General features: G+C 34.0%; 1 protein-coding gene across 1 annotated transcript in view; it reads left to right on the plus strand.

Moving 5' to 3' along the window:
* LOC106644195 (regulator of G protein signaling 7) overlaps nt 1-26,537 on the plus strand; it is a 750,859-nt gene that overhangs the window by 552,397 nt on the left and 171,925 nt on the right. Inside the window, exon 16 of the mRNA XM_089597569.1 lies at nt 14,255-14,267. Coding sequence (XP_089453695.1) covers nt 14,255-14,267 — 13 coding nt within the window. The remainder of the gene's footprint in view (nt 1-14,254; nt 14,268-26,537) is intronic.

Below are 26,537 nucleotides of genomic sequence, written 5' to 3' on the forward strand. Positions count from 1 at the left end.
TATTTTTATTTTCTTTATAGTTTCATTTTATTTTATAATTGGTTTTCAAAAGGCTCTTATAGAAAATTTCTGAAAAATAAGAATTTTCTAGAAGTTTTTAATCATAAAGTTGTGATTACTTTTAATACATAAGCAACTCTATTAAACCAACCAAAACAAAAAAACTGATCGAAAACCAAAAGACTATGATTCATAGTATTGTTTAAGTGCTAATGAAAGTACTAACATGAGTTAAAACTTCGATTCTTTTAACCTGTATTAACCCTTCTATCATATGAAACTTAAGACCAGTATGATAAGTGATTAAAGGTTTCTTACTTTGTTAATTCGCACACTGCTAAAATATTGACAGTGTTGGGAAATATATGTACTACAGATCCATTCGTTATTATTGTGGGTAGCAATGATTATGAAAAAAGAAAGTCTTACTCTGTTGACAAGATATTGAAGAACGATAGGAAATGTTTAATAAGCAGTTCTAATTAACACAAAGGTCCTCTGAAAGTGCTAAACTTTAATCTTCTTAAGTCTCACTTGAAATAGTAAATTAGGATTATTAATAATACAAATAGGTCTATACATCCTAGTTCCAAAAATAAACCAGATGAGAATAAACAGAATATAGCATAAAATAAACATAGTATATTTTTTAGCAGTGTTCTAAAACAAATGTTAAATTTTCAGTAAAGTATTTTGTTTTTTACAGTGCAACACATTTTTGCTTCTTCATTTTCACAGCGTTGCGTAATTTGGCCTTTTTCTGAGCATTATCAAACACAAATTTGAACAAGTTAATTTTTCATTCGAATATAACTACACAGATATGTTTTGTTCTAGTGTGAAATTAAAGATTTGTAATGTCACTTTTAAAAACCATTAAGAATCATTAAATTATTGTCCATAGCCTAGAATCCTCATTATTCTCATCTTTTTTCCAAATTGTGCAAAAGACAATAAAATATCGATAGTCCAGTACGTGGCGGTTGTTTTTTTCCAACAGCTCAATTCTTAAGTTGTATACTGCTTATACAATATCAATTATTTTATCCTAGCATGGTGACACGATTTGCAAATCGGCTCAAACATATCAGAAAAACGTTAATGTTACTTGATATACAAGGAATGAATACTGGTTTTTATGGCCTGGCAATAGTAGACTTTTTTTTACGTAAAGCTAACCATGGATCTTCTTAAATGGTAAACAAAACTCTTAATCCTTTCCCTAGCATGAACTTATTCATGCAACTTTAAGTGATAATTTAAAAAAAAGTAAATTACAAAAATGATGCTGTAAGCTAGTCAGTTCTTAGTTAAGTGGTAGGTAACTATGCAAAAAATACCAAAGTTAAAGGAATACTTATATTTTGTTAAACAATTAGAGCTGGAATAAAAAAATTTATTAGCTAAACTTAGCAACATACCAATGAGCTAAGACTGCACTGCTAAAACAATTAATTAATCTGTTTAATACAGTCTACCTTACTAAATCAAATTAATATGCTTTTAACTGGGGATCTCGTACTTAACGTAGCTTCACAAGCTTTTGCCATCAGCAACGAGTCCGGTGCTTTGAATAGGGAGCTCTGCTCTTCAACGCACTGTTGTAGTTTTAAATATCGTAATAAATTGTGAATTGATCTATATATTTGTCTACTTCTTCTTATATTATATTATTCACTTTGGATATTTCTCTGGCTACACGGGCGACGAAGAGGCTATTACAGTCTCCAAGTTTTCTTCGTACACCAGTGAATCCTCCCTTGTGCTTCTTGGGTAGAAAGCGGACCTCAAGGGCAGTACGAACCGGAGCTATCCTCTAGGTAAAGGAGTTGATGTACCTGCAAATATTCAGGGCAATACGAACTGGAGAGACCCTGGGGCATCAGCAACTCACCACACCCAACAGAAGCAAAAGAGAGTCAATAAATTCTTATTAAGTAATATCATAATACCACGGGGTGCTGTGTACCACGAGTCAGGGGTATTACGAACCTGATTACGTCCCTACACACTCCCTCTGAAGTATCTCGTAATACGAATTGGGGGCAATACAAATCCAACTTTGTACCTACGGATCCTCATTGCTTCCCTTCCCTTCTAAAGGTTATTCCATAAATACTAACATACATAAATATATGACGTCACGTGCAAGGAATGGAAAGTAATATTGATTCAATTAACATTAAAAACATCTCTATATAAATCACGACCCTTACAATTGATTGGGGGGTGTAAGAGGATAGAATACACGTGAAAGAAAGTTATGCATCCATTTATTCGTGGATCAAAGTGAGAGGAGTCTCGTGCCAGGCGTTAGGTTTAGGGGCTGATCGAAGAGAGCAGGTGGGAGAGCTGATAACGCTCGGGCCCGCCGCCGAAAGGTGTTCATCATACTCTGTATCCGCTGCTCATGCGCCGTGAGAGGTGAGTCTTGGGCGCAAGCTTATAAAGGCTCTAGATAATGTACGTCACACGTCCGATCATCGTCTGATCCTCATGCGGTCATCGTCCTCGATGGCCATACTGGCTTAAGTTAATTTGTGTATACATAATTGTTTTTGTTTGCGCTGCTCTCTTAACATTATTATTGTATAATTATATTATTTTTTATAGTTAGTGTTTATTCGATTGTTCTTTTTATTTTTAATTATTCATTTTATTACTTTTTTAAATTTTTTTTAAATTTATTTATAAGTTTATTTATTTTTATTTTTCACGGCCACTATTAAACCAAGTCAGTCATTTACTGGCAGTCATTACGAGCGGAGTTGTTTTTCGCAAAGCTGGGAATCCCGCTGTCCAACGACCCTATATTACCCTCTTGACTCTAAGTATTCAATCAGGAATCACCGATCCTCCTCAAGGTCTGCACTGGGCGAACCTAACAGCTATAAAGGGAATCAAAAATTTAAGCCAATGGGACGGTCTCCAACGGGCAAGCATCAAGAACCAATCTCTTCATCTCAGATCACCCAAAACAACTGAGTCAGCAAAAAAAAGTGCTTTAAACACCAACTTCTTTGACGTTATACCGAGAAACGTTGGGAAAGATCATTACAACTAGCTCCAAAGCTTTGGACTTTGTAATTTTCTTCATGGTCAGTCTAGGTCTTGCCAACAAATATATTAGAACTTAAAAAAGTTGACAGAAAACAGCCTTTAAGGGTCACAAAAATTTTAAGCATGCCAAAAGTCACAAGAGAGTAAATTGGAAGAAAAACTTCAAATGTATATAAAAAATACAGTTTCAGGCGTCAAGAAACCGACACAGAATATTTATTGAGATTGGAACAGGAGCATCAAAATCGACAAATAAAGAATCCATCACGTGGGAGATTAGCTTTTTATTGTACCCTGACAGTAATCTCTCAAATCTTTACAGATTTGAATTCAGATTTTTAAATAAGTAGAAAATGTATTTGTATTTTTGAGGCTTTAAGAAATGTAAAGATTAGGCTCCAAGACTTTGTTCCTCTGGTAATAAAGTTGTGAGATGAGAGAAAAAAAAGTTTTTTTAATAGATATTTTTTGGGAGTTTAAAATCTTAATAGCTTTAAAAAATAGCACTTTTCGTAAACCCTACGGAAGAAACTGCAAATCAACGGCTCTTCATGGCCAACAACCATTTTATGGCATACGAAACGCACTGTAGTTTTTAGCATAATTACATTTTTTTTAATTTTTACAGTTCATTATTTGATTGAATAAACTGTATGGATTACAAACAAATATGTATTTAATAAGAAGATTTTTGTTCTGATAAGTGTCAGGAGGAGAAGTAAATGACCCAATTACTGCGCAGGCACCAATTACTGCGTCCTTGACGGGAACTGAAAATAAGAAGAACAGACTGAAAAATTTGGGTGCTGCAATATTGTAACACGTACAAACATTAATAACGTTCAATCCCGAATCATACTTTACATCATGACATTTGTAATTGTTTAACTGAGTGACTCTAAACAAATCTAACCTACAAAACTTTGTAGTCGTGCGTAGTGACTGGTGCGCAGCAATTGGATCTAGGGCTTTAGCATGAAAACCTTATGGAAGATGCCCGCGCAGTAGTTGGGGGCGCAGCGACTGGTGCTAATTTTATAACCGTGCGCAGTATTACCAGCAAGTGATATCAGCACTAAAACAATTATTTAAAAAAAAAAAAGTTACTTAACAGAAAAATGTTAGTCGTTTCAATCGCACAAGATGCTGCAGATAAAGATTAAGTAAAAATGGTTTAATTTACGTCGAAAAACATTGAGAAATAAGAAATTTAGTACGATAAAAAATTTCAGTGAGCAGTAATTAGGTCATTTACCCCTATATGTAAAATTTTTAACTGAATACATTTAACATAACATGTCAAGACACTACGGTATTTTATTTGGTAAGTCTTGGGCGAAGCCAAAAGGGGGGCCGCTAGTTTTTTAATATCCAATTTTAACCCCGCACTGTCAAAGTGCTCTTTCACGTATGATTTCATTACTGATACTTTTCTTGCTCTTGATAGAGAGACTTCTCCAACCCTCCTATTGTCTTCATTCATGGCTGTTGGATTTATATAACCTCTCTCATGAAGAGCATCTATGGCTTCTGTATCTGGTATGTTGTCTGTTATTGTCCAGAAGGCTTAGTTGTCAATGTATCTGAATGGATGTTCGTTTATTTTCTTAAGCCTTTGGAATAATGGTATATCATTATCTTTCTTTGGCTTCCAGGGTGGTTTTTGTACTAGTAATCGTGTCCAGTAACCTCTGTACCTATCTAAACCTTATATACAAATATTGATTTTGCCATTATCCATGCTTTTGGCATTACCATCTGCCCCCATGTTCTCATTAAGTAACTCTTTTCCATTTTCATTATCGCTACTTTCTTTTGCGTGGCTTTCATTGTTTACGTCGTCATCCGATATTCTTGGTGCTTCTTGTTCCGCTATTGGGCTTGGCTTATCTGGTGATTCCAGTGGAGGTGGTTGTGGATCGTGGTTCTTTGGTATTCATTTTTTTTAAATTAAAATCTGACTCATCACTCGTCTCGGAATCTGTTTTGTTCTCTTCATTTGTTTTCTTATTAACTCTACCCTAGATTTTCTGTCTTGTATATGGGAACTTGTTTTCTTTCCTTTTCCTCAATGTTGCTCGTCGTGCCCTTTGCACTATCTTACTGTCTTAATGACTTAAATTTTTGTATAGATTATCCATCGATTTATAGCGTTTTTGTCCTTTTTCGCCTGATAGTACTCCGGCTTATACCGCATGTGCTCGTATTCATCTCCTTTTATTCCTGTGTAGTGATGGCACATTAGAGGTCTATCTCCATTTACGTAGTGCACATATGTTCTTTTTAAACTCCTAAGAAAAGACAAAAATGCGCTATCCATCCCCAAACTCGTAATACTTCCTCAAAATTTTCTTAGTGTTTTCCGGGTCAATGCAGTTTTTAATATGTTCAGAAATCAGTAAAATTTTTCTTAGCTGCTTTGTTGTCAAGTCCAGATCAAATAGTACAATAAGACTATAAAACAGGCAATGACCATCGCCTTTTACATCTACCAAATCCCACTATTTCCATGTCTCTGCACAATTTTCCTCTGATCCGCAGATTTGCTTATTAAGTGCATCGTTTGAAACCAATTGGTTCTTTTTTCTTGATTCCTCATCATTCAAATTATCGAACGCCCCAGACGTCTTGCCATGATTTAAGGATAGCTTTTCTCCCTGATTATCTGACGAAAGATTAGCTCCTTCGCTGCTGGTCTTACCTTCACTTTTCTCTTTCTCATTTTTATCTTCCGTACTTACTGCTCCCTCTTTTTTACTGTTTCAATCACCTATTTTACTTCAATCACTGCTGCTATCTTCTACCTCCCATACATTTATTCTAGCTCCTAGTTTTTTTAATGTGTGAAAATTTCTTTAACTTTACAAATACTTCACGCGAAAAGTATAATCTGTATTAAATATATAAGCTAAAAATGTTTACTTTTTTAAACTAATTAGAACAATGTTGGTGCAATGACTGTATTGATTGCTTCAAGAGACATAAAATATATTGACATGTGGGTGGCTAGATAATATAACCGTAGAACTTTGTGGAGCTGCAAAAACTATGAATTTCTTAGTAAAAAGCGTTTTAATTAAATTTCTTAAAGTAGCTCTTATTGAACAGTTTAACTATTAACTTTAGCGGTGTAGTCTAAGCAAAATGGTATACTATCTGGTTCGGTAAATAAATTATTTTCATTTTTAACCCTAATTGTGTCAAAGAATAAGTATACCTTTAATTTTGATATTTTTTGCATAGTTAGCTACTATTCAACCAAGGTCTGGCAAGTGTACAGCATCATTTTCATAACTGACTTTCGTTTATATCATCAGTAAAACTTGTGTGAATCAATTCACGCAAGGAAAGAAATTCATAATTTTGTTGGTCGTTTTGACAAATCCACGGTTAGCTTAACCTTGCCAAAATTATACTATAATCTGGCCATAAACACCAGTACTTACATTTCAGACACAACTAACAATGAAGTTTCACTTATATGTTTGAGCCAATTCGCAAAACTATGTCACCGCTTTCAGATAAAATTTTTAATAAAAATTAAGCAAAATACGACTAAAAAACAGAGCTGAGAAAAAAATTAAACAGCCACGTTTAGGGTATCGAAATTCAACTGTCTTCTACACAACGCAATAGAAAATTAGAAATATTGACAGAACGTTGATGATTTTGGAAGATTTTTAATAGTGATATTACAAATCTTTAATTCCACACTCTAATAGTTTGAGTTTCATCCTCTCCTAAAGTAAGATAAAGCTATGTGGCGGTATCCACATGTTTCTGTACTGATAATTATTCAATTAACATTTCAATATCCATAAGGAATTAAAATGTTAAAATTTATGTTGGTCTTGTGTACTAGGAGGTTAAATAGCACAGCGCAATGTAAATGTAGAAGCAAGAATGTGTAGCTCTGTAAGAAACAAATTACTCTACTGAAACTTATTAATTTATTCCAAAACACTGCTAAGTAATTTACTATGTTTGTTCCGTGCTTCTTCTATACATTTTTACTAGCTAAATTTTTAAAATTGAGATGTATACACTTATTTGTATAATAAAAATTTGAATCCTACCATGCTCAGTAAAACTGAAAAAGAAGTCTAGCACTTTCACAGAACCATTGTGTTAAGAAGGACTACTTATTAATCAGCTCCTATCGTTCCTTAATATCTTGTCAACAAAGTAAAACTTTGATCTTCCATAATCATAGCTACTTGCAATAACATCGGATGGATATGTTGTACATATATTTCCCAACACTATAAATATTTTAGCTGTTCGCGAATAAAAAAAGTAAGAAACTGATAAGGTCTGTATCAATAAAGGAAGCACTTCAAGAGTTAAAAGCTTTATTCGGAAAAATGATAGTAAGAGGAGTATACAATGTATGGAGGTGATCGTGCGCACACCATGCGGTCTCGACGAGAATTCCTTCGGGGCGCTAATCGACAAAGCAGGGGAACAGCAGTCCCATACAGAGGAAGCCTCCGGAGGGCTCGCACATGCACACACATACAGCACAGCATATCGTGACGGGTGGCGCGAACATAAAAAAATACCTCAACACTTTCGCCTTTTGTGTTTATACGCGCATTGTTTATTGCATTGAATCTCATTCATTCCAATATAATCCCACAGACGCTGAAATCTGTCACTAGGGAGAGGTTTGGTGAAGATGTCCGCTTTTTGTAATTCAGAAGATACATATTTTACCAAAATCTTGTCGGTTTCACCTCTCTCACGGAGAAAATGATATCTAATTTCCATGTGCTTCGTTTGCTTATAAGATTCGACGTTCTTGGCCAATTTTATCGTACTCTGATTATCTACGAACAAAGAAGTTGGCGATGCACATGCACGTTCGAGGTCAACGAGCAGCTGTGTAAGCCATATAGCTTCTTGAGCAGCGGTAGCAGATGCCACGTACTCAGTCTTCGTCGAGCTCAGCGTTACGAGCTTCTGACGATGCGATGACCATGTGATAGGTTCGTTTGAAAGAGTAAACAAATATCTGGTAACAGAACGTCTCGTCTCTGTATCATTTGCGTAATCAGCATCACAATACCCGATTAGATTCGGCTCGTTTTCACCACGAAGATATACGACACAGTTATTTACTGTACCTACAAGGTACCCTACAATTCTCTTTACGGCACGCCAGTGCATTTCACTGTGCCTATTTAAGAACTTACTGACACAACTAGTGGCAAACATTATGTCCGGACGCGATACTATTGACAGATACATAAGTGCACTTACGGTTTCGCGATACGGAACATTCAGCACGCAGTCATTATCCTTCTTGACCCACAGCATTCGCCTCATTCATCCCAATTTTTGCAATCATTTGTCTCACGTATGCACTCTGTGATATGAACAACTCGCCCACTGACCTATCGCGACAAATTTGCATGCCAACGAAATAGCTCCCGTCTCTGACCGTGATTTCAAATTCTTCGCGTAATTTTTCTACAAAAAATTGAATGACTACGGAAGTCTTACATACCAATAGCCCGTTGTTGACATACAGGGCCAAATAAACTAGTTCGTCGTGCAAATGATCAACAAAGACTCATTTATCAGCTTTGCTTTCAAGAAAATTAAATTTATTTAGAAATACTCTGAAACGAAGACTCTAGCACCTCGGTGCTTGTTTCAGCCCGTAAAGAGACCTGTTCAGACGGCACATGATCTCGCTTTTTACATTCGCACGATTATTCGCAGCTGCAACGCACCCAGGGTTAAGGCTCACTCCTTTAGGTACTTCCATGTTGAGCTCCTCCTCGAGTTCGCCGTGCAAGAAGGCAGTGCGCACGTCGAACGTCGCATGCTCAAGATCCTTTTCAGCAGCTAAGGCCAGCAGCACTCGCAACGAGTCGTAGTGCACGACTAGGAAAAATGTCTTGGTATAACTCACGCCTACCTTTTGGAGAAATCCTTTGGCGCACAGCCGTGCTTTGAAGCGGTGCGAATCGTCGTAGACGTTTTTGAGAATCTTAAAGACCCATTTGGACTGTATTGGTGTTTTAGCTGGATCTCTTAACACCAGTGTCTACGTTCCGCTCTTTTCGTGAGCTTCAAGGTCTTCTTAAATAGCCTTGGACCAGTCATCCGCATTCGTGCCGCTCACAGCCTCTTCATAGGTGACAGGCACCTGAAGCTCAGCAATGTTGCTTTCGTATCTTTCGGGGGGTTTGATTCGAGACCTGTCTCTCAGTCTGCTGGCAATTGGCTGAGTTTGCTGATCGGCTTGCTCTGCCTCCTAATCCGAGACTTTGGACTGCGCATCGTGATAAGGTTCTCTATCTGCTCCGATAATTCGAGGACCAGCTTTAGCTTTGCCAGGGAGAACGATCTCTCCGCTGTCGACAGTCTCCTTTTGAAAACCAAGAGGCTCTCTAGAGAAAACAACATTTCTCGAAACCGTTACCAGTTTGGTGATCCTGCTGTATACTTGGTAATTGTTGGACTCCTTCTCGTATCAAATGAGCAGAACTTTCTTTGACCTCGGGTCGAACTTCGTTGTGTAAACCTTTGGAGTATGCAAGAAGCCTTCTGCTCCAAATGCCTTTACACGTTCCAGATCGGGCTTTCTGATGGTCCAGTCTTCGTATGCAGTCATCTCAGCCGAGCTACTCGATGTTGACACCCTGTTCAGCAAGTAGATGGCTGTATTGACGGCTTCCACCCAAAAAAAACGCGGAAGGTTCTAGGCAAGAAGCATCGTTCTTGCGCACTCAACGACAGTGCGATTGCTGCGCTCAGCCTTGCCGTTCTGCTCCGGTTTATACGGTGCAAATGGCTCGAACATGATCCCCCTGTCCTACATGTAGCTCTGCATGTTTGCGTTGTTGAGTTCTCGGCTGTTGTCGCTCCGAAGTCACTTGATTGGTCGACCAAATTTGTTAGCCACGGCTTTCTCGTATTCCTTGAATCTCTCGAAGACGTTTCCTTTGTGCCTGAGAATATACACATGACGATAATTGGTCGCATCATCAATAAAAATGACGAAAAAACGAGTGCCACCCAGCGATGCATCACTCATTGGTCCACACACGTCGCTGACTACAAGCTCTTCGGGTTTTGTAGCTCTCCTCTCCACCGGCTTGTTAAAAGGCAGTCGATGCGACTTTTCCAGCTGACACAACTCCCAGAAGAATTTCTTTTTATCTGAGAGCTTCACTCCCAGCACCAGCCCGTCGTCTACGAGTCGTCGCAGAGCACGAGCATTCACGTGACCTAGCCTTTCATGGCAACAGGCCAGACTTGTTGGGACGTTTCCTTGAGCTTGCCCTGGGATACCGACGACATCAATCAGCATGCAGTAGACGTTGTTGTCCTGCTAAACGCCTGTAGCACACAACTCGTCTTGAGCGTAGATATTCACCATTGTATGTTCGAAGAGAAATTTAAAACCTTTCCTCGTGCACGCTCCCACGGACAGCAGATTTTTCTTCATGCGAGAAACGTGTAGCACGTTCTCGAGGCAGCTGTCGTACCACTTGCCATCAACTAACCTCTTGATGCAGACGGTGCCTATGCCGACAACGTTACACTCGCCATCATCTCCCAGTGAGACAGTGCTGCCGTCTTTGAGCTCTCGATAGTCTGTGAACCATTCGCGTCGATGCGTCATATGCTCTGACGCGTCAGTGTCAGTAAGCCACACATCTGCCATTTTAGCACTAAGCAGACGCTTTGCTTCTTCCGACAACTTTCCAGCGTTGCGCGCCAACGACTTGTTTGTGTTTGTGGCAACCAGCACCATGTCTCCAGCACCGGAGTTCTTAGAATTCTGAGCCTTCTTGGACGACTCTTTGTTTTTCTTATCGGGACACTTGCGTGCGTAGTGACCTTTTACACCACAAACGAAGCACTAGACCGATTTGTTTTTTTAGAACGAAGTTCTTTATGTCGCGTTACTCGGGGGGCTGGAATTTTAAAACCGACAGATTTTTTTTTTTTTGAATTAGAAATCTCTTCCTCTCAAGTTTTTCCCCTCACCCCGGCCCCCCTCACCAAGTGTTCTCTACATACTTCCCCTCTCCTCACTACATATGTATATCTGTCAACCGTGCCGTGTTACTCTTCTGCACCACACCTTTACCCACCATTCCCCTTACACTCCCAGGCAATTAATTTTTTAACAAATTTTAATTTTATTTCCCCACAGTAATTTTTCTTTCACTTTGAATTTTTTTTTCTTTTACAATTCTAAAAAAAAAAAAAAAAAAAAAAAAAAAACATTTTCCAATAAAGAGATTTGAACCCCCGACCTTCTGCATGTGAGTCCTGTACCTTACCCACTCTGCTACGAGCGCTGCCGACTATGGAAGTCGGTTTTTTGTACTTATCGTGTAATTCGTAACTATAACATTCCATTTTTAAATGTATTCACTGATAATACATTCAATTATGAATTTGTTTTATAAATTGTGTATTTTTTTTCTAAATAATACATCTAAAAAAAAAAAAAAAAAAAAAAAAAAAAAAAAAAAAAAAAAAAAAAATTAATTAGCATAAATATGGTTATGTAGATTAAATATAATAAGGCGCGTTATTACGCATTAAAATTAAAAAATAATGAAATGAAATATGAAAAAAGAAATGAAAAAAAAGAAAAAACAAAAGAATGAATATAAATAGAAAAATATAAAAAAAAGAAATAAAGGAAATACAAAAGAATGAAAAAAAAGTAATGAAATTAAATATGAAAAAAAAAGAATGATAAATGAAAAAAAAGGGAATGAAAAAAAAAAGATTAAATATGAAAATAAGAAAGAAATTAAATAAAGGAAATACAAAAAAATGAAAAAAAATGTAATAAAATGAAATATGAAAAAAAATGAAACAAGAAATGAAAAAAAAATAAATAAAACAAGAAATAAAGAAAAAAAAAAAAAAAACATCAAACCAGGGGGGATGAATGGGTCATGGGACCCACGGTAAGAACGAAGTTCTTTAAACATGACATGAGTGTAAAGCACAATTTCTCAGGTAACAAGGGGGTCGCCAGACCCGTAGAAAGAACGAAGCTCTATAAACGTTAGTACTGCATTCATGTAATTCACTAAACAAAAACTTGAAAAACGAATAAAAAAAAAAAATAAAAAAAATAGTTCAGTACTCACAATGGTTGAACTTCGTGAGTACTGTATTTATGCACGACGTTCTCACGAAGTTCAACCATCGTGAGTACTGAACAATTTTTTTTATTTTTTTTTTTTTATTCGTTTTTCAAGTTTTTGTTTAGTGAATTACATGAATGCAGTACTAACGTTTATAGAGCTTCGTTCTTTCTACGGGTCTGGCGACCCCCTTGTTACCTGAGAAATTGTGCTTTACACTCATGTCATGTTTAAAGAACTTCGTTCTTACCGTGGGTCCCATGACCCATTCATCCCCCCTGGTTTGATGTTTTTTTTTTTTTTTTCTTTATTTCTTGTTTTATTTATTTTTTTTTCATTTCTTTTCATATTTCATTTTATTACATTTTTTTTCATTTTTTTGTATTTCCTTTATTTTTTTTTTTTTTTAATTATTGATCTTTTGAGCTATAGGTCTTGCTTCGTAATGAGGGGTGCTGAGCTTTTTTTTGCGCCAAGATGCTTCCTTCGAGTTCTTATGGATCGATCGCAGTGTGGGAATAAATTGAAAAAAAACTGATCAATTTTAATTTTAACTTCAATGCGCTGGCTAAGCGCTTCCTCGAGTAGATATTCATCTGATAGCTCTGAGTTTTCATACATAATGTTCAATTTATCAGATGATTGATTTAATTTTCATTATCTGATGTTTCAAGCAGAAATAAATGGTTATTAACAATTTGAGGGTTGTATCACACTTGCTCATGTAACATTGGACAAAAGGATTAATTTTTTGACAACAAGTCATTGAAAATGACAAAAACACACGATAAAGACACGTTGAACTTTGTTCAAATATAAGGAAATGAATTTCATTACGGCAAAATTTTTTAGTACCATTTCATATAATCATGGTTTTGTAAAAAAAATTTACCATGAAAGTGACTAAATGAAAATTCTTGATCAACCCGAGCTATATATATATATATTAAAAATGATGATCCCACCAAACATGTACATAAAAAGTAAAAACTTTCACATTTCCCTACAAAAAAAAAAGGAGTGTTATCCATCTTATCCTCGTGAGAGTCCTTTGTAATTTAATTTGTTGACAAATAGCGTTGCTAGCCTCGAAATCCCTTCACGCTTTTCGTATTCAGACATCGAAATATGAGCGCATTGTAAGCGCACGACTTTAGTACGTGTATTGTACCGAAACGGAATGTAGCTCAAGGGAGGAATACGTGCCTCTGTACGGCAGAATTTCTCGGCTTAAACTTGAATTCGAATGAGAAGCTCCGCCATAAATAAGAACCATTTGACGCCCGGTTGAATTATACGTCACAATTTTATTGCTCTGCCAGAACTGAATTTCAAATCACTCCACCAGAGGCTTGTTTCTTCTTTTTACCTCTTTTGTTCTTTTACCCGGTGTCCTTCTTGTTGCTCTTTCTAGTTGTTGCTGAGAGCGCGTTTCTCTCTTCACCGTCGGCTTTCATTAACGATTCTTCTTCCAAAAGACGCTGTTGCAGATACTTCACTGTTTGCCTTGTTGGATCCACGCTGTTCCAGGCACTTCGGAAGCCTCAGAATTTTGTCGGCAAACCTGCAAATATTTTGGCTATCATCATGACTTCAGTGACTCCTTCGTTTAAATCCTTAAACTGTCGTGCCATATTAGTGACCTTCGTAACATGCGTGGCAACTGAGTCTCCCGAGTCCATCCAGTATTCGTGGAACCGTTGAATGAGCAACAGCTTGTGTGTCACTGAATTTTGCTCGTGTATGGTGACGAGCCTGTCCCACATCTCTTTGGCGGTTGTGCAGGTCAGGACGTGATCAATCTGCTCCTGGTCCATCGTCGACGACATGACGAACTTCACCATAGCGTCCTCCTTGACCCAGGCCTTCCCATCGGCTGTCGTGAGGTCTTCAGGCTTTACCCAATCACCGGTGACTACACCATTGATCCCGTTTACGACAAACAAGTTCTGCAGCTGAAATTTCCACAAGCGGAAGTTCGTTTCGTTGAACTTGTTGACTTGTCTCGGTGATATTTCGGCCGCCATTTTTGCACTCGCATGAAATCCACTTTCTCAAAAAAGGTCAATGTCACTTGTAACGTTTACTGCTTACCCTTTACCTTCACTGCTTTATCCAGTCTTACTGTGTGTCCTGGGCCAATAACCTGATGAGGTCAATATTAATAAAGGAAGCACTTCAAGAGTTAAAAGCTTTATTGGGAAAAATGAAAGTAAAAGAAGTATATAATGTATGGAGGTGATCGTGTGCATACCATGCGGTCTCGACGAGAAGTCCTTCGGGGCGCTAATCAACAAAGCAGGGGAACAGCAGTCCCATACAGAGCAAGCCTTGGGAGGGCTGGCACGTGCACACACATACAGCACAGCGTATCGTGACGGGTGGCGTGAACGTCAAAAAATACCTCAACAGAAACCTTTATTCCCTTATCATATTGGTATTACAGACCTAATGTAGGACCTTTGTGTTAATAAGAACTATTAATTAAATGGTTTCTATAGTTTTTTAATATTTCATCAATAAAATGAATTTTTTTTTCGACAATCACAGCCACTCTCGATAATAACAGATAAATTCAAAGTATAAGCTCTTTAAATCATACTGTACAACTTAAGTTATATTTAAAATTACTAATGTATATTTCCAAACACTGAGAATATTTTACCTTTAAGGAAATAAAAAAGTAAGAAGCCTTTAATTACTTATCACATTGATCTTGAGTTGCATATTAAAGAAGGATTAATTTAGATTGAGAGTATAAAAATCTAAGCTTTCATTAGTACTTAAATTAACAACTAAGTGATACTATAAACTGTACCCTTTCGATTTTTCATTAGCTATTTTGTTGTTGGTAGTTTGATGGCCTTGTTTGTGCACATAAAGTAATCACAACTTTGTGATTGAAGGCTTCTGGAAATTTATTATTTCTTAACAATTCTTTGTTCAAGCCATGTAAGAATTATTTATAAAGTTACGTCAAATCTGAAGGAGAAGAACAATATATGTACAAGTACCTTGCATGAGAACCTTTGTCGTAGCAGAAGACGCCACAACACTATTCGCAGCAACTATTATTTACAGGCTTTGAAGATAGTCATGGAAAATAGTAGGCGTCCCACTATTGTTATCGTAGTATGAGAGTAACGGGAGCCCTACTCTTCTACCTCATTGAAATTTTCATTGCCATTACTAGGTACGGGTATTTCATCTATCGATGCATATCGTGCCATCAGACTTCTTTTGTTCGCATGCTCAATAAGAAGTTGATTGTTGGTTTGGACATAAACACCCTTAAACAAGTGTTTTACTGCTGTATGTTGGTGCTTACTCGTTTACTAGAGTTAAAGCTAATGCTTACCTGCCTCTGCTGACTCCTGTGCCTGCTGTTCCACTCTAGCTTCATAGATGAACGTTGTGCAATTGCATAATTAAGCAGAATCGTTTGCAAAGACCTCATCCTTTAGTTTCTATACATCTCATACTTACTTTATGAAGGTAGAAGTCTCAGGGTGTACAGCTTTCTTGTAAATAAAATTCTTTTTATTCTCTTTGTATGGTAATAAAACGCATAGTTTACTTGTCTTGCACTTTCTACGTTCAATTACTTAGTGAGTGTTCTTCAAGTTATTCTTTGTAGTGATCTCTGGACATGTGTCCAGACTGTTCTGTTAAACCAAAATAAATTTAAAACAGTGGATTTTAAATACTGAGAAAACTGTAATTACTCTTTTTAATCGTAAAAAGTATGCCGTTTACCTCCATATTGGAGGAACGATGTCCTACTATTGACATTATTTTTTCGATTGAAGATATAAAAAAAACTGCTTGTTTTTTTAATAGTTTTGAAATTATAAATATTATGTAAAATTTTTGTTCATTTTTTTATTAGAAAAAAAATTTTTTCAGGGTATTGGTTGGTTAAGCCTTTAGAACACCTCATCCGAATGTGCTATCACGAAACTTTGAGATTTCCTTCACACTAAGACATAATTAAAGGCTTATTTTGAGAACAACAATCTGAAAAGAAAAAATTCTCGAAACTTATCTAAACTATTTTAAGTGCAGCTTTAACGATCCCTAAGAACCATTTACTGTAATTATTAAGTCGTTAGAAGATTAACTTAACAATCATGAACCTTTTGGAATTAAACAGTAAAATTGAGATAGTATATAATTTCTTGCCATCATTACAGACAAGGATCAAAAACATATTTGATGCAGTCACACTTCTATATTAGTGGTTGTACTAAAAGTTTTTAAGTAAGGATGTAGTTGTCGTTTAAATTGAGCTAAGCGTTCAAAATTATTACTTTAAATAAAAATGAAAAAAAGTCAATCGTTTCTTATTTTATCAAATAATAAGCAGATTTTAAACGTTTAAAAATATTTAGTTTTAATTTAAATTTAAATTTGACTTATTTAATACGATCACCATATAATTAACATATTTGCATATATTTATCTTACTAATATATAAAGCAAAGTCCTTAAAACCATTGTAATTGCTCACCACAAAAACTACTCAACTAATTTTGCTCAAATTTTGCATACCAGTTCTTAACGTTTCCTAGATGGTTTTCGTATGGTTTTTATCTTTAAAAAATGTATAACTATAGGAATAAGTGAGCTTAGAGTTTCGCACAAATACACTAGCTTTTTACTTTAGTTCTATAAGATCTGCCAGGTAGCTTACAAGTGAAATCGAAGCTATCTGCAATAAAAGTTAGTGGATCTGATAATAATATTAACAAAAAAATTGCTGAATAGCATAGTCTTTGACGGGCAGTTCATCAAGAATAAATTTGTAAGTCATGCACCTAAGTATCCTGGCTACAAACTATACTTTCCTCTAATGGGCAAGCAATTTACGTCGAATTTCATCCTGAACCACCAAGATTACCGAGTGCCACAAATAAAAGGCATTTTGAATATGAAGATCCCCAGCGTAATACCAGAAGACATCTAGTCATAGCACAATCTGCTTTAACAATAAGGGGTTTCGTGGCCGTTCATTTAACCAACCTCATGCCATCAGAGGAAATTTTGCTACAACAGCAAGCCAAGCAAGACAATCCTGAGGAATTTGGGCAGCCACAATGGCTAGAAATTTCATTAGCCTTCTCTCAGTGGTACATCCTAACGGCATTTTTGACAGAGGAGATATTTTTCAGGTCCACTTTCCAGACCAATGGTAAACGCTTAGTTACCTGAAGGATGACCTGAAGACAAGATATTCTTAAGGCCAGTGGCGTACGTTTCTCCGGCACAGTTTCCGTACGCAGATACACCGAGAGAAAAAGTCAAGCTATATGGAGGTGGCTTTCTATCGTCGAGAAAAATAATAAGGAATAACTAAAAGTATTACCACTGGCCCTTTTCACGGCTATCATTAGTATTTACGTTCCCTAATTAACCATTAATCTCAGAAGTGCTTTTCAGGGCCATCTAACATTAAACTACTTTACTAACAAATACATTTTGACAACTATTTCTGGCAATAATTGGTCCACTAAAAGACTATATTAAGCCGGCTACTATATAAGCAAGTCAGTCATTTACTGGCAGACGTCATGAACCTAGTTCTTTGCCACGAAGCTGGATACCTCGATTAGTGACAATCTTAAATTACTCTCTTAACTCTTAGCATTTAACCAGAAATCACTGACTGCAACTAGCTTTTACGCTTAAGAACGTTGTGATTTTACTCCCAACCAGCTTTCACGTTTACACGATTTTCGGCGTCAGAAAACTGATGCAGAGCATTTATTGAGATTGAAACAGCAGCGTCAAAAGTGACGAATAAGAAATCTATTAAGTGAGAAGTCAGCTTTTAATTATATGCCTAACAGCGATCAATAAAATTTTCTAGATTATTTAAATAAATAGAATATTATGTATTTGTATATATTGTAGCAATAGAAGTTAGAGAGATTAAGCTTTAGGGTTTTAGTGCACTAATAATAAACTCGTGAGTTAAGAAAAAAAATTTTCATTATACATTTTCTGTTACTGTTAAATCTGTGCAGTGTTCACAAATAGCCCTTTTCATATAATAACTTTAAACGTTATTACTTTTTTTTTTACTTTTTACAGATTATTCTTGAACCATGTAAACTACATGAATTTTAGAAAAAAATGTTGATTAGAAGTTTTTTGTACTTATAAGTGTCATGAATATATGTAAAATTCGTTACTTAAAACGTGTTATATTACGCGTGAATACACTACGGTGCTTGATTTAGTGAGTCCCAGGCGAAGCTGAGACAGGGAGGCTGCAAGTTTATACATGTATACATTTTTTCTATACTTTACAGCTTTTTTTGAGAACTATGTTTAATAGGCTCTGTATAGCCGTCTTCCTCTGCACACATTTGCAATCTTCATTGGTATATCAAAAAACCACCACAAATTTATGGTGATCAATTACTTACACAGTAATCAGCACCTTATTTGACATGGATTCGAAGCGATTGAACCATGATTTGAAATACGCACAAAAAAAATTCCTGTCACCGAGGTGCAAGTTAAGTGTATAAGGATCGAGTCTTGAACTTTGAAGCCTACGTCACCAAGCTAGAACCACAATATAAACTACCATGCTAATATAGCCGCTTTGTGAATATATATCATTTAAATGCTCAAATTTAATATCCAATAAAAACAAAATTGTCACATATTATTGCACAGATAAAGCAACAAATAAACTAGTAAACAGTAGGTGCTTAAGTACCGAAGTATTAGGTTACACTTCTATGACATTCTATGGCAGACAGTATATAAACGTAAATATACCTTCTCAGACACGGTATTGCGTACAAAGTAGTTGTAATTATTGTTGGAATGAGTACGTATACACTAATAGAGCATGGTTTAAGTGAATATATTTGTATTTCATACATAAAAATAATAAATAATAAATATATATATATGTATATTAAAAATGATAATGTGTTTATAATCAACAGTTGTAAATGAAAAAAATTAAAAATATATAAAAACAGCTTACTCTCACTATGCAAGGCTGTCGACCTCGTTGCAACCTGAACAAAAATTAATCTACTGTTCTTATTTGGTCTAAATTCATCTATTGTAGCTTTGGATAAAGTATAGATGTATCAAATACATTAAAGCTGGATTAACTGTGCCCAAACTTTTAGATTGATACTAATAAATCCAGCCTGGATCCAGATGCTGCATATTATTCACAGTGTTATTTATTGTACAAAAAACATTTGACATCCATATTGTAGAAATTATGTAATATGTTAACAAATTATCAAGTATTCTTATTTCAAGCCACACGTGGGAACAGTAATCTAATGAACAACAAACGTAGTACCTATTTACCACTAGCTAAGTACTTGGCAACTGGCAAGCATGTACCTGCCCATTTCCTTAAGTGTCCGATAGTTCTTGCTATCTGCACTGTTTTTAGCTCATTTTCTTGGCCTTATTCCTATCCTAAAAAATGTTGCAAATAGCATTTTCGATGTGTTTTTAAGCTAGGCTTTTTGGTTTTATTATTTTGTTTCGGAAAAAGTTAATACTCAGAGCTTACAGATGTTTTTTTTAATTTAAATGTTTTATTATCGATTAGAATAACAGCATGGAATTTCAAAGTACTGGGTTTTAATTTTGCTTCATCAAATGGAGATTTGAGTTCAATTATACATTTTTTATACGACTCTTCACTCAAATAAAAAATTTTTGTTTCTTTGCAGTAATTCTTTGGGCAGTCGTACAAGTTTTTTGCTGTTAAAATTTGGTTATTAGAGAAAACTTGAAGACTTGCACGTTTTGCACTTCTCTTAAAGTTGGCTCTAACACCGTCACACGCTCCCTTTCCATGAGCAGTAGCAAAAAAAATGCCATTCACAATCAATTTTAAGATCTTTTTTGTGGAAAAGTATATTTCTAAAATTGCTCTTATTTTCGAAATGTTGATTGGCCCCATCAGTTATATCAAAAAATTTCTTCACTACAAACTTAGATTTCCAATAAGTTATTATAACTCTTTGATACTTAGATACAGCAATTGTATCATGATTCAGGTTATCGGAAATAACAGCAATACTTATGTGTTAGAGCTCATCTTCTTTTTTATAATAAATTACAACTGTAAAAATAAAAGCTTGGTTATCGTTCCAATGAAGAGATTAGGTTCCATTCTGTATAACAAACGCATAGTTTTCCAAAAAATCACAAGTTACACAAACTCTTGACTTTTAAGATTTTTTTAAGCTATTTAATGAGATTTTTTTGTTAATTATGTAAATAAATTAAAATATGAAAGGCAATTATAATGAATTAGGAACTAAAATACGCTTCATGTTCAAACGGTTCTTTTAATTCTGCCTGAAAATCATATAAAAAATCAAAGATTCTATTCTAATTATACAATACTACGTTAAGTTAAAGTATAAGTAAACTTCATTATTACATAAATTATTAAATGTTACTAGGTCAATAATATAAGTTAACTTAAGCAGAGTGTGGTGCGGCGCCACGCCAGGCCTTGACGCGCGTTCAGACGGCCGAACGTCTACTCTTTGGTATTGTTTTACTCGAATTTCGCAGTGAGAGCATACTGTGCAAAAAGACGTTTTCAATATAAAAGAGCCTTAGCTTTCTATCTAGCCTATCAAAGAAAATATTAAAAATGCTTTTTTTGAGATATAGCATGTTTTGTATTTTTTTTCCTTGAAAATGCAATTTTTCCGGAAAACTAACCACACTATAAGAAAGCTGACTTGAAAATACATCGAAAATGCTATTTGCCACATCTTTTTAGGATAGAAATAAGGCCGAGAAAATGAGCTGAAAACAGTGACTTATAGCGCTCACGTGGCTAGCCTGGGACGTTTTGCGTGAAACGCCTCTAATATGTAACTATTGTCTTATTTAAAGGTACACTTCTATTGTTGCATCATGCGCAAAAGTAAATTAACGGTTTGAAAATTTTTAATCTTGAAAAATATTATACTCCGTTTCGGTTCCAGAACAAAAAAAAAGTAACTCAAGTCAACTTTTTGATTTTTGGCCTTGATTTCAATCTATGAAAATAATAAAAACTTACGTTTTTCAAACTCACACCCTCATTCATACAAGCCCAGCATCCTAGTCACATAGCAACACGTGATTTCTTATGACAGGTATATTTTGCTGCACTCATGTTATAGTTTGTCACTTAGTTCTGTAGTATTATTATTCATTTACTGTATCTTACCTAATGGGTTTCATAATAAAAAAGGTATTATAAACTTAAAAAATTAAATTTCTTGTTAAAAAATTCTTTTTTTTAAGTAAAAATAATATTTTTTAGGAACAGTTTGTGTGAAAATTAGTCATTAATTTTATACTTATTGATTTTCAATTGACTTTTTACAAGCAAAGTCTTACATTCTTCGCAACTCATACCATTATGAGCTTACTTATACGAGTCAAAGTGAAATAATTATTTTATTTTTTTTGCATCTGATTATTACAAAATTTTTTACTCGCCAACAAGCTAATTTTTTTAAGTTGAGCTTCATTCACTTGTAGGTTTTCCTACTCTATTAGCAAAAAAGCAGTACAACAAGATATTTTCCTTTAGCCTCCTTATATAGATACATACATTTATATTATACATCTTTCTATATTATATAGCTATGAAGAAGGGGCATTCCACACTACCCCCCCCCCCTACAAACACAGCCCCTCCATTCTACAACCAACCACCATCCTCCAGCCAAATAAGGCTTTGTTTACTGTCAATGATATGTTAACCCAACAAAATGATAGCCAAAGATCAATGAAGCCCCCCTAGCCACCCGCACAACTTTCAAAGTCCTCTCACTATCCCCATCCACAGCCCCAGTAACCTCCCCCCCCCCAAGAAATTAGAGAAAATTCCTTTTATTTCACTGTTTTTATAACTCATTATTAATCTGCCTCATTTTTTGTAATCCCCTCTCCCCATAGCTCTACCGCTCATTTTTAAGTTCGTCCACATCCGCTGCCCCTTTATCACCCCCGTGGCCGACCACTATATATAAGTGATCCAGCATCCCTTGCATTATGAGGAATAATTTTACAGATTCGTAGCAGCTCAGTTTACAGTACATTAATGGGCTATTGTATACAGAAACTGTACATGAGCTTAAACTATCTGTAGCCATCAATCACAAGCGGTAGCTCCTACAACTTACGGTCAACAAGCTCTTAGCTAAATGTAGTTATCTAATGGGAGAAAAATAGATCAATTTTATACTTTGTAAAAAAGAGTACAAAAAAACATTAAACGTAGTTATTACTTCATATAAATATTGATAAGTATAAAATCTGAGGCACGTTGATGTTTTTTTCTGTTTGTAGTATTTCTTTCTTACATTAAATTTATAATCAATACGTGTTATCGTATTACATGATATATTACAAATATTTATTGGAACTCATGTAGTAAAAATATAATTAAAACTTTAGTAGTCATCGCCAGTAGCCTTTTAAAACTATGAAGTGATAGAAATCTCCGATTCGGTTTAAGGAAAAAAAAACCATTAATTCATATGGTAATAAGAAAATAGTTTATTCATACTTCTGTGCATTCACTTATAATTTTTTTTTTATCTAAACATCTGTCTTTCTTAAACCTTTTTTTTAAATTATTTAAAATGTTTTTTTTTAATTAAGTTTATAATTTAAATTTTTTTAAATTATACACGAATTAAAAAACAACTATATAGTACGGAAAAAATTTTAATTGTATACCTAACTCTAATTTTCATAAAATAAGATTTTTAGTATAGAATCAAAAAATTTCATTTCTCCAAATTATTTTTTTCCAACAAGTATACGAAGTAATTACAAAAATAAACCAGTTTTGCTTAAGAACATTGAAAAAAGAATTTTATTTAGAAAAATGTTATCAATAGTTATCCTGAATCGAAATTCAAACTTCAATGATTTATAACAAAATTGTAATATAATAAAATTTAAACATATTATGTCATATCCTACTACTAAATAGTGTTGTTTTAATTCATACGATAACATTTTCTGATGCCAAATTATTTTTACGTTCGATTTGCATGAGTATCTCTTCTTTAGTTTTGCATCTTGATAACAATACGTATAGTTATCCATGTGACAATACAGGCCTCTTTAAGTAGATACTGACTTTATCAAAACTTTTCCCTTGAGATTTTTTAATTTTCATAGCGAATGTCAAGAGTAAATAAAGTTCTTGTATAACATATTGAAGTTGTTATTCCATATTGAAAGGTAATGATAAATTATTGTCTGTGTTTGAGGTAATTTTCGATACAAATACCCTTTTTTCAATTTTTTTTCCTGTTATTATTTCAGCTTTAATTTTGTACTGATATAATATTTTAATCATTATTTGCGTGCCGTTACACAAATTTCTTCATAACATAACTATCGCTCTGACTTTCAAATTTAGTTTATGCTGTGGCAAACCTTCACGAATATTGTTTAATATTCCAATAGAAAAATTTATGTAAATGATATCATTTGATTTATTATAACCTTTGAAAATGGCATGATCCATGGTATAATGAGTTGTCGTATTTGCTTTCATTAGATACAAAATTTTGTTGATTACAAATTACTGTATTAATAATGAGAAGTTAAAATAACACTATTAAATAAAAATTTGTAATTTTTTACTCAATATTGATTAATACATCATTGACTTTTCATTTTTTCAGGAATAATCAGTATTTTTAATTTTTTCTCTCTAATTTTTAAAAGTAAGTTAGAAGAATTTTCATCAACCAAACGAATGTTTGCATTCGATTTTCAAATATAAAAAGAGCTTTAAACAAATGATGACTAAATAGTTTTGATATAACCATACTTCTATAACAATTTTTATAACAGGAAGTGTTTGATGGAAATCTCTTTTAAAAATTGTTAACTTATTTCCGAAATGTATATGTGTATTGCATATCTAACGCAAAAATCTGTCTACTATTTTTAATGCTTTTTTCGGAATCATAGAATCCTTATACCAAATCATTGAACAGATTTCACGTAAATTCTTTTCTTTATTTGTAATTTTTAAAAGTGTAGGCGCAACATTATTTAAGGGAGTATCCCTTTTATTGACTAGATTTGCTGTAGGAAACTACAGTACTGGCATAGTTTTCAATGCTTCGTATATATGTATATATGAGGTTGAACCTAGTTCTTTGCTTGTTTTTTTATTTATTAGTAATTTTATATTCACTTTATGGTTATTTAAAAAACACTAATGTGATCCTTAGATATATTATTCTTCTTATAAAAAAATATTACATCAATTTTGACGTTATTTATTCAGATATTAACAAATGAAAGGGTCAAAACCGCGTACACTTATTAAATGCTATGTTGAGTTGAAAGATACATTCTCTTTAATTTTTTGCTTCCAAGGCTGTGAACAGTCTTGAAGTTTTAGCTGAAGTGTTGTCTTGCAATTATTTACCTACATTATAGAAATTATAAGAATCTTGACTAATAAATTATTTTTTAGTTTAAAAGGTCTTTAACTGATCCTTAAGGACAAAACGTAAGACAATTATTCCATACGCTCCTACATACAGTTTTAAAAATATTTTTTTGTTTGTTGGTTAGCTCAGCAAACATGGAATCAAAGGTATAATAACAGAATGCAACTTTCTTTGCGTCATCGTTGTTTTGTGGGTCAATTTTAAATGGTACAAGTTAAGAAAATGATAAACATGATTTATCTTCAAATTTAAAAATCTTGTTGATGTGCAGAAAATCATAATTTTTTTAATTACGAATAAAATCTCCACAACAAAAGTTCTTATGCTTATTTTAAATGTTATCACCTTGTATATTTTCTAATATTAATAACCACGGAAAAAATTTTTCTAATTGATAAAAAAGCATGGAAGTATTAATGTCTTAGGAAATATTGTCAATCTTTAAATCCTCTCTGATTACACCCATGGCAATCACCGTATCTCTTAATGTTTGATATTTTATGTATTCATATGTTTTTAAATCTTCAAATGAAGTCGCTACATTTTTTTATTTAATATTAATTTAAAAAAGATTTGTTAATAATTTTTTTTATAACTCTGTATCTATCTTACCTATTGTAATATTTTGTATTTTTCTTTCCATTTTTACACAAATTTTTAGTTCATTATCAAAAGTATTGTTTTCTGGGATATTAAGATACTTTAAAGATTTTATAAAATTATCGGTTTTATTTAACTTAATCCAAGCTGTTAGATGCCTTTGCCGTTTTTTTATTACCTTACAAATTTCGTTTTCTTCGAAAATTTATTTTTGTTTATTTTTGAGGTGCACAGCAAGATTGACAACCTTGTGACTCTTACAACAAATTGAATATTTGACTTATTTGCATGCTGCTTCCAAGGGACTAAAAGTTATTTATTTTATTTTATTTCTCATCATTAGAACAACTTAATTCTTAATTTCAATAAAAACTTTGTTAAGTACTTCGCTAATGAATAAAGTCGTATATGTATTATATTTTTTAAATAGATGCACAATATTCAACACTTGTGTGGCATCTACATTTTAATAAAAAAGTCTTATGACACGGTACAACCATTGTCAACTGTAGTTTTATGTTTGTTTTTAGTCTGATATGAGGATTTATCCAAAATATTGTTTTTTATAAGTTTGGGATAATTTTTGTTTATTTATGTTACGTTAGCAAACGGTTTAGGAAAATTTTTGATTTATTGAATATTGGATGTACTTAAACATGGGCTTTTTTTAGAGTAAGGGCAGTAAAGCAAGTTTTCTATTATTTTAAGTTATTTTTTCTGATTCAGTTGTATTAATATATTTAGAAGAAATTATTCTATTATTGGGTTGTAGTGTTACAAGAAGATGTTCAAGTGGTTAACAACGTTTTGGAAATTCTATAGAATAATTATAGGTGATAACTTGTTAGAAGAAAATAATTATTGCAAATTCCAAATTATTTTTTTCATAAAGAAGGAAACATATTCAGCTCTTAACATTCGTGAATCGCTCCAGAATTTCAGCGTAGGAACGGTAAGCGCATCAAATACAGTGTTTTTGAACTTAACTATAAACTAGTAATGGGAAGTCAGTGCACTAAGGAACCAGGAGAGTAAAAAAAATATAGTTGTATGATTCTTAATCTGCTAAGCTCACCCTTGGTATGTATTCTTCTTATCAGTTTAATTCAACGAAATTAAAAAAGGTTGATTTAACTCTAAATAAATAAAGGTAATACAAGCATCGTGAACTAAGCAAGTTATTGCTAATACTACATTATTATTCTGTTAAGGGGGGCTGGAGGGCAGTGCAAGTGGGAGGTCAAACGTCACT

Source organism: Copidosoma floridanum, unplaced genomic scaffold (genome assembly GCF_036245765.1).
Source record: "Copidosoma floridanum isolate Cflo_tuat_1 unplaced genomic scaffold, Cflo_Japanese_pri ptg000034l, whole genome shotgun sequence".
In the NCBI taxonomy this organism is placed as follows: Eukaryota; Metazoa; Arthropoda; class Insecta; order Hymenoptera; family Encyrtidae; genus Copidosoma; species Copidosoma floridanum.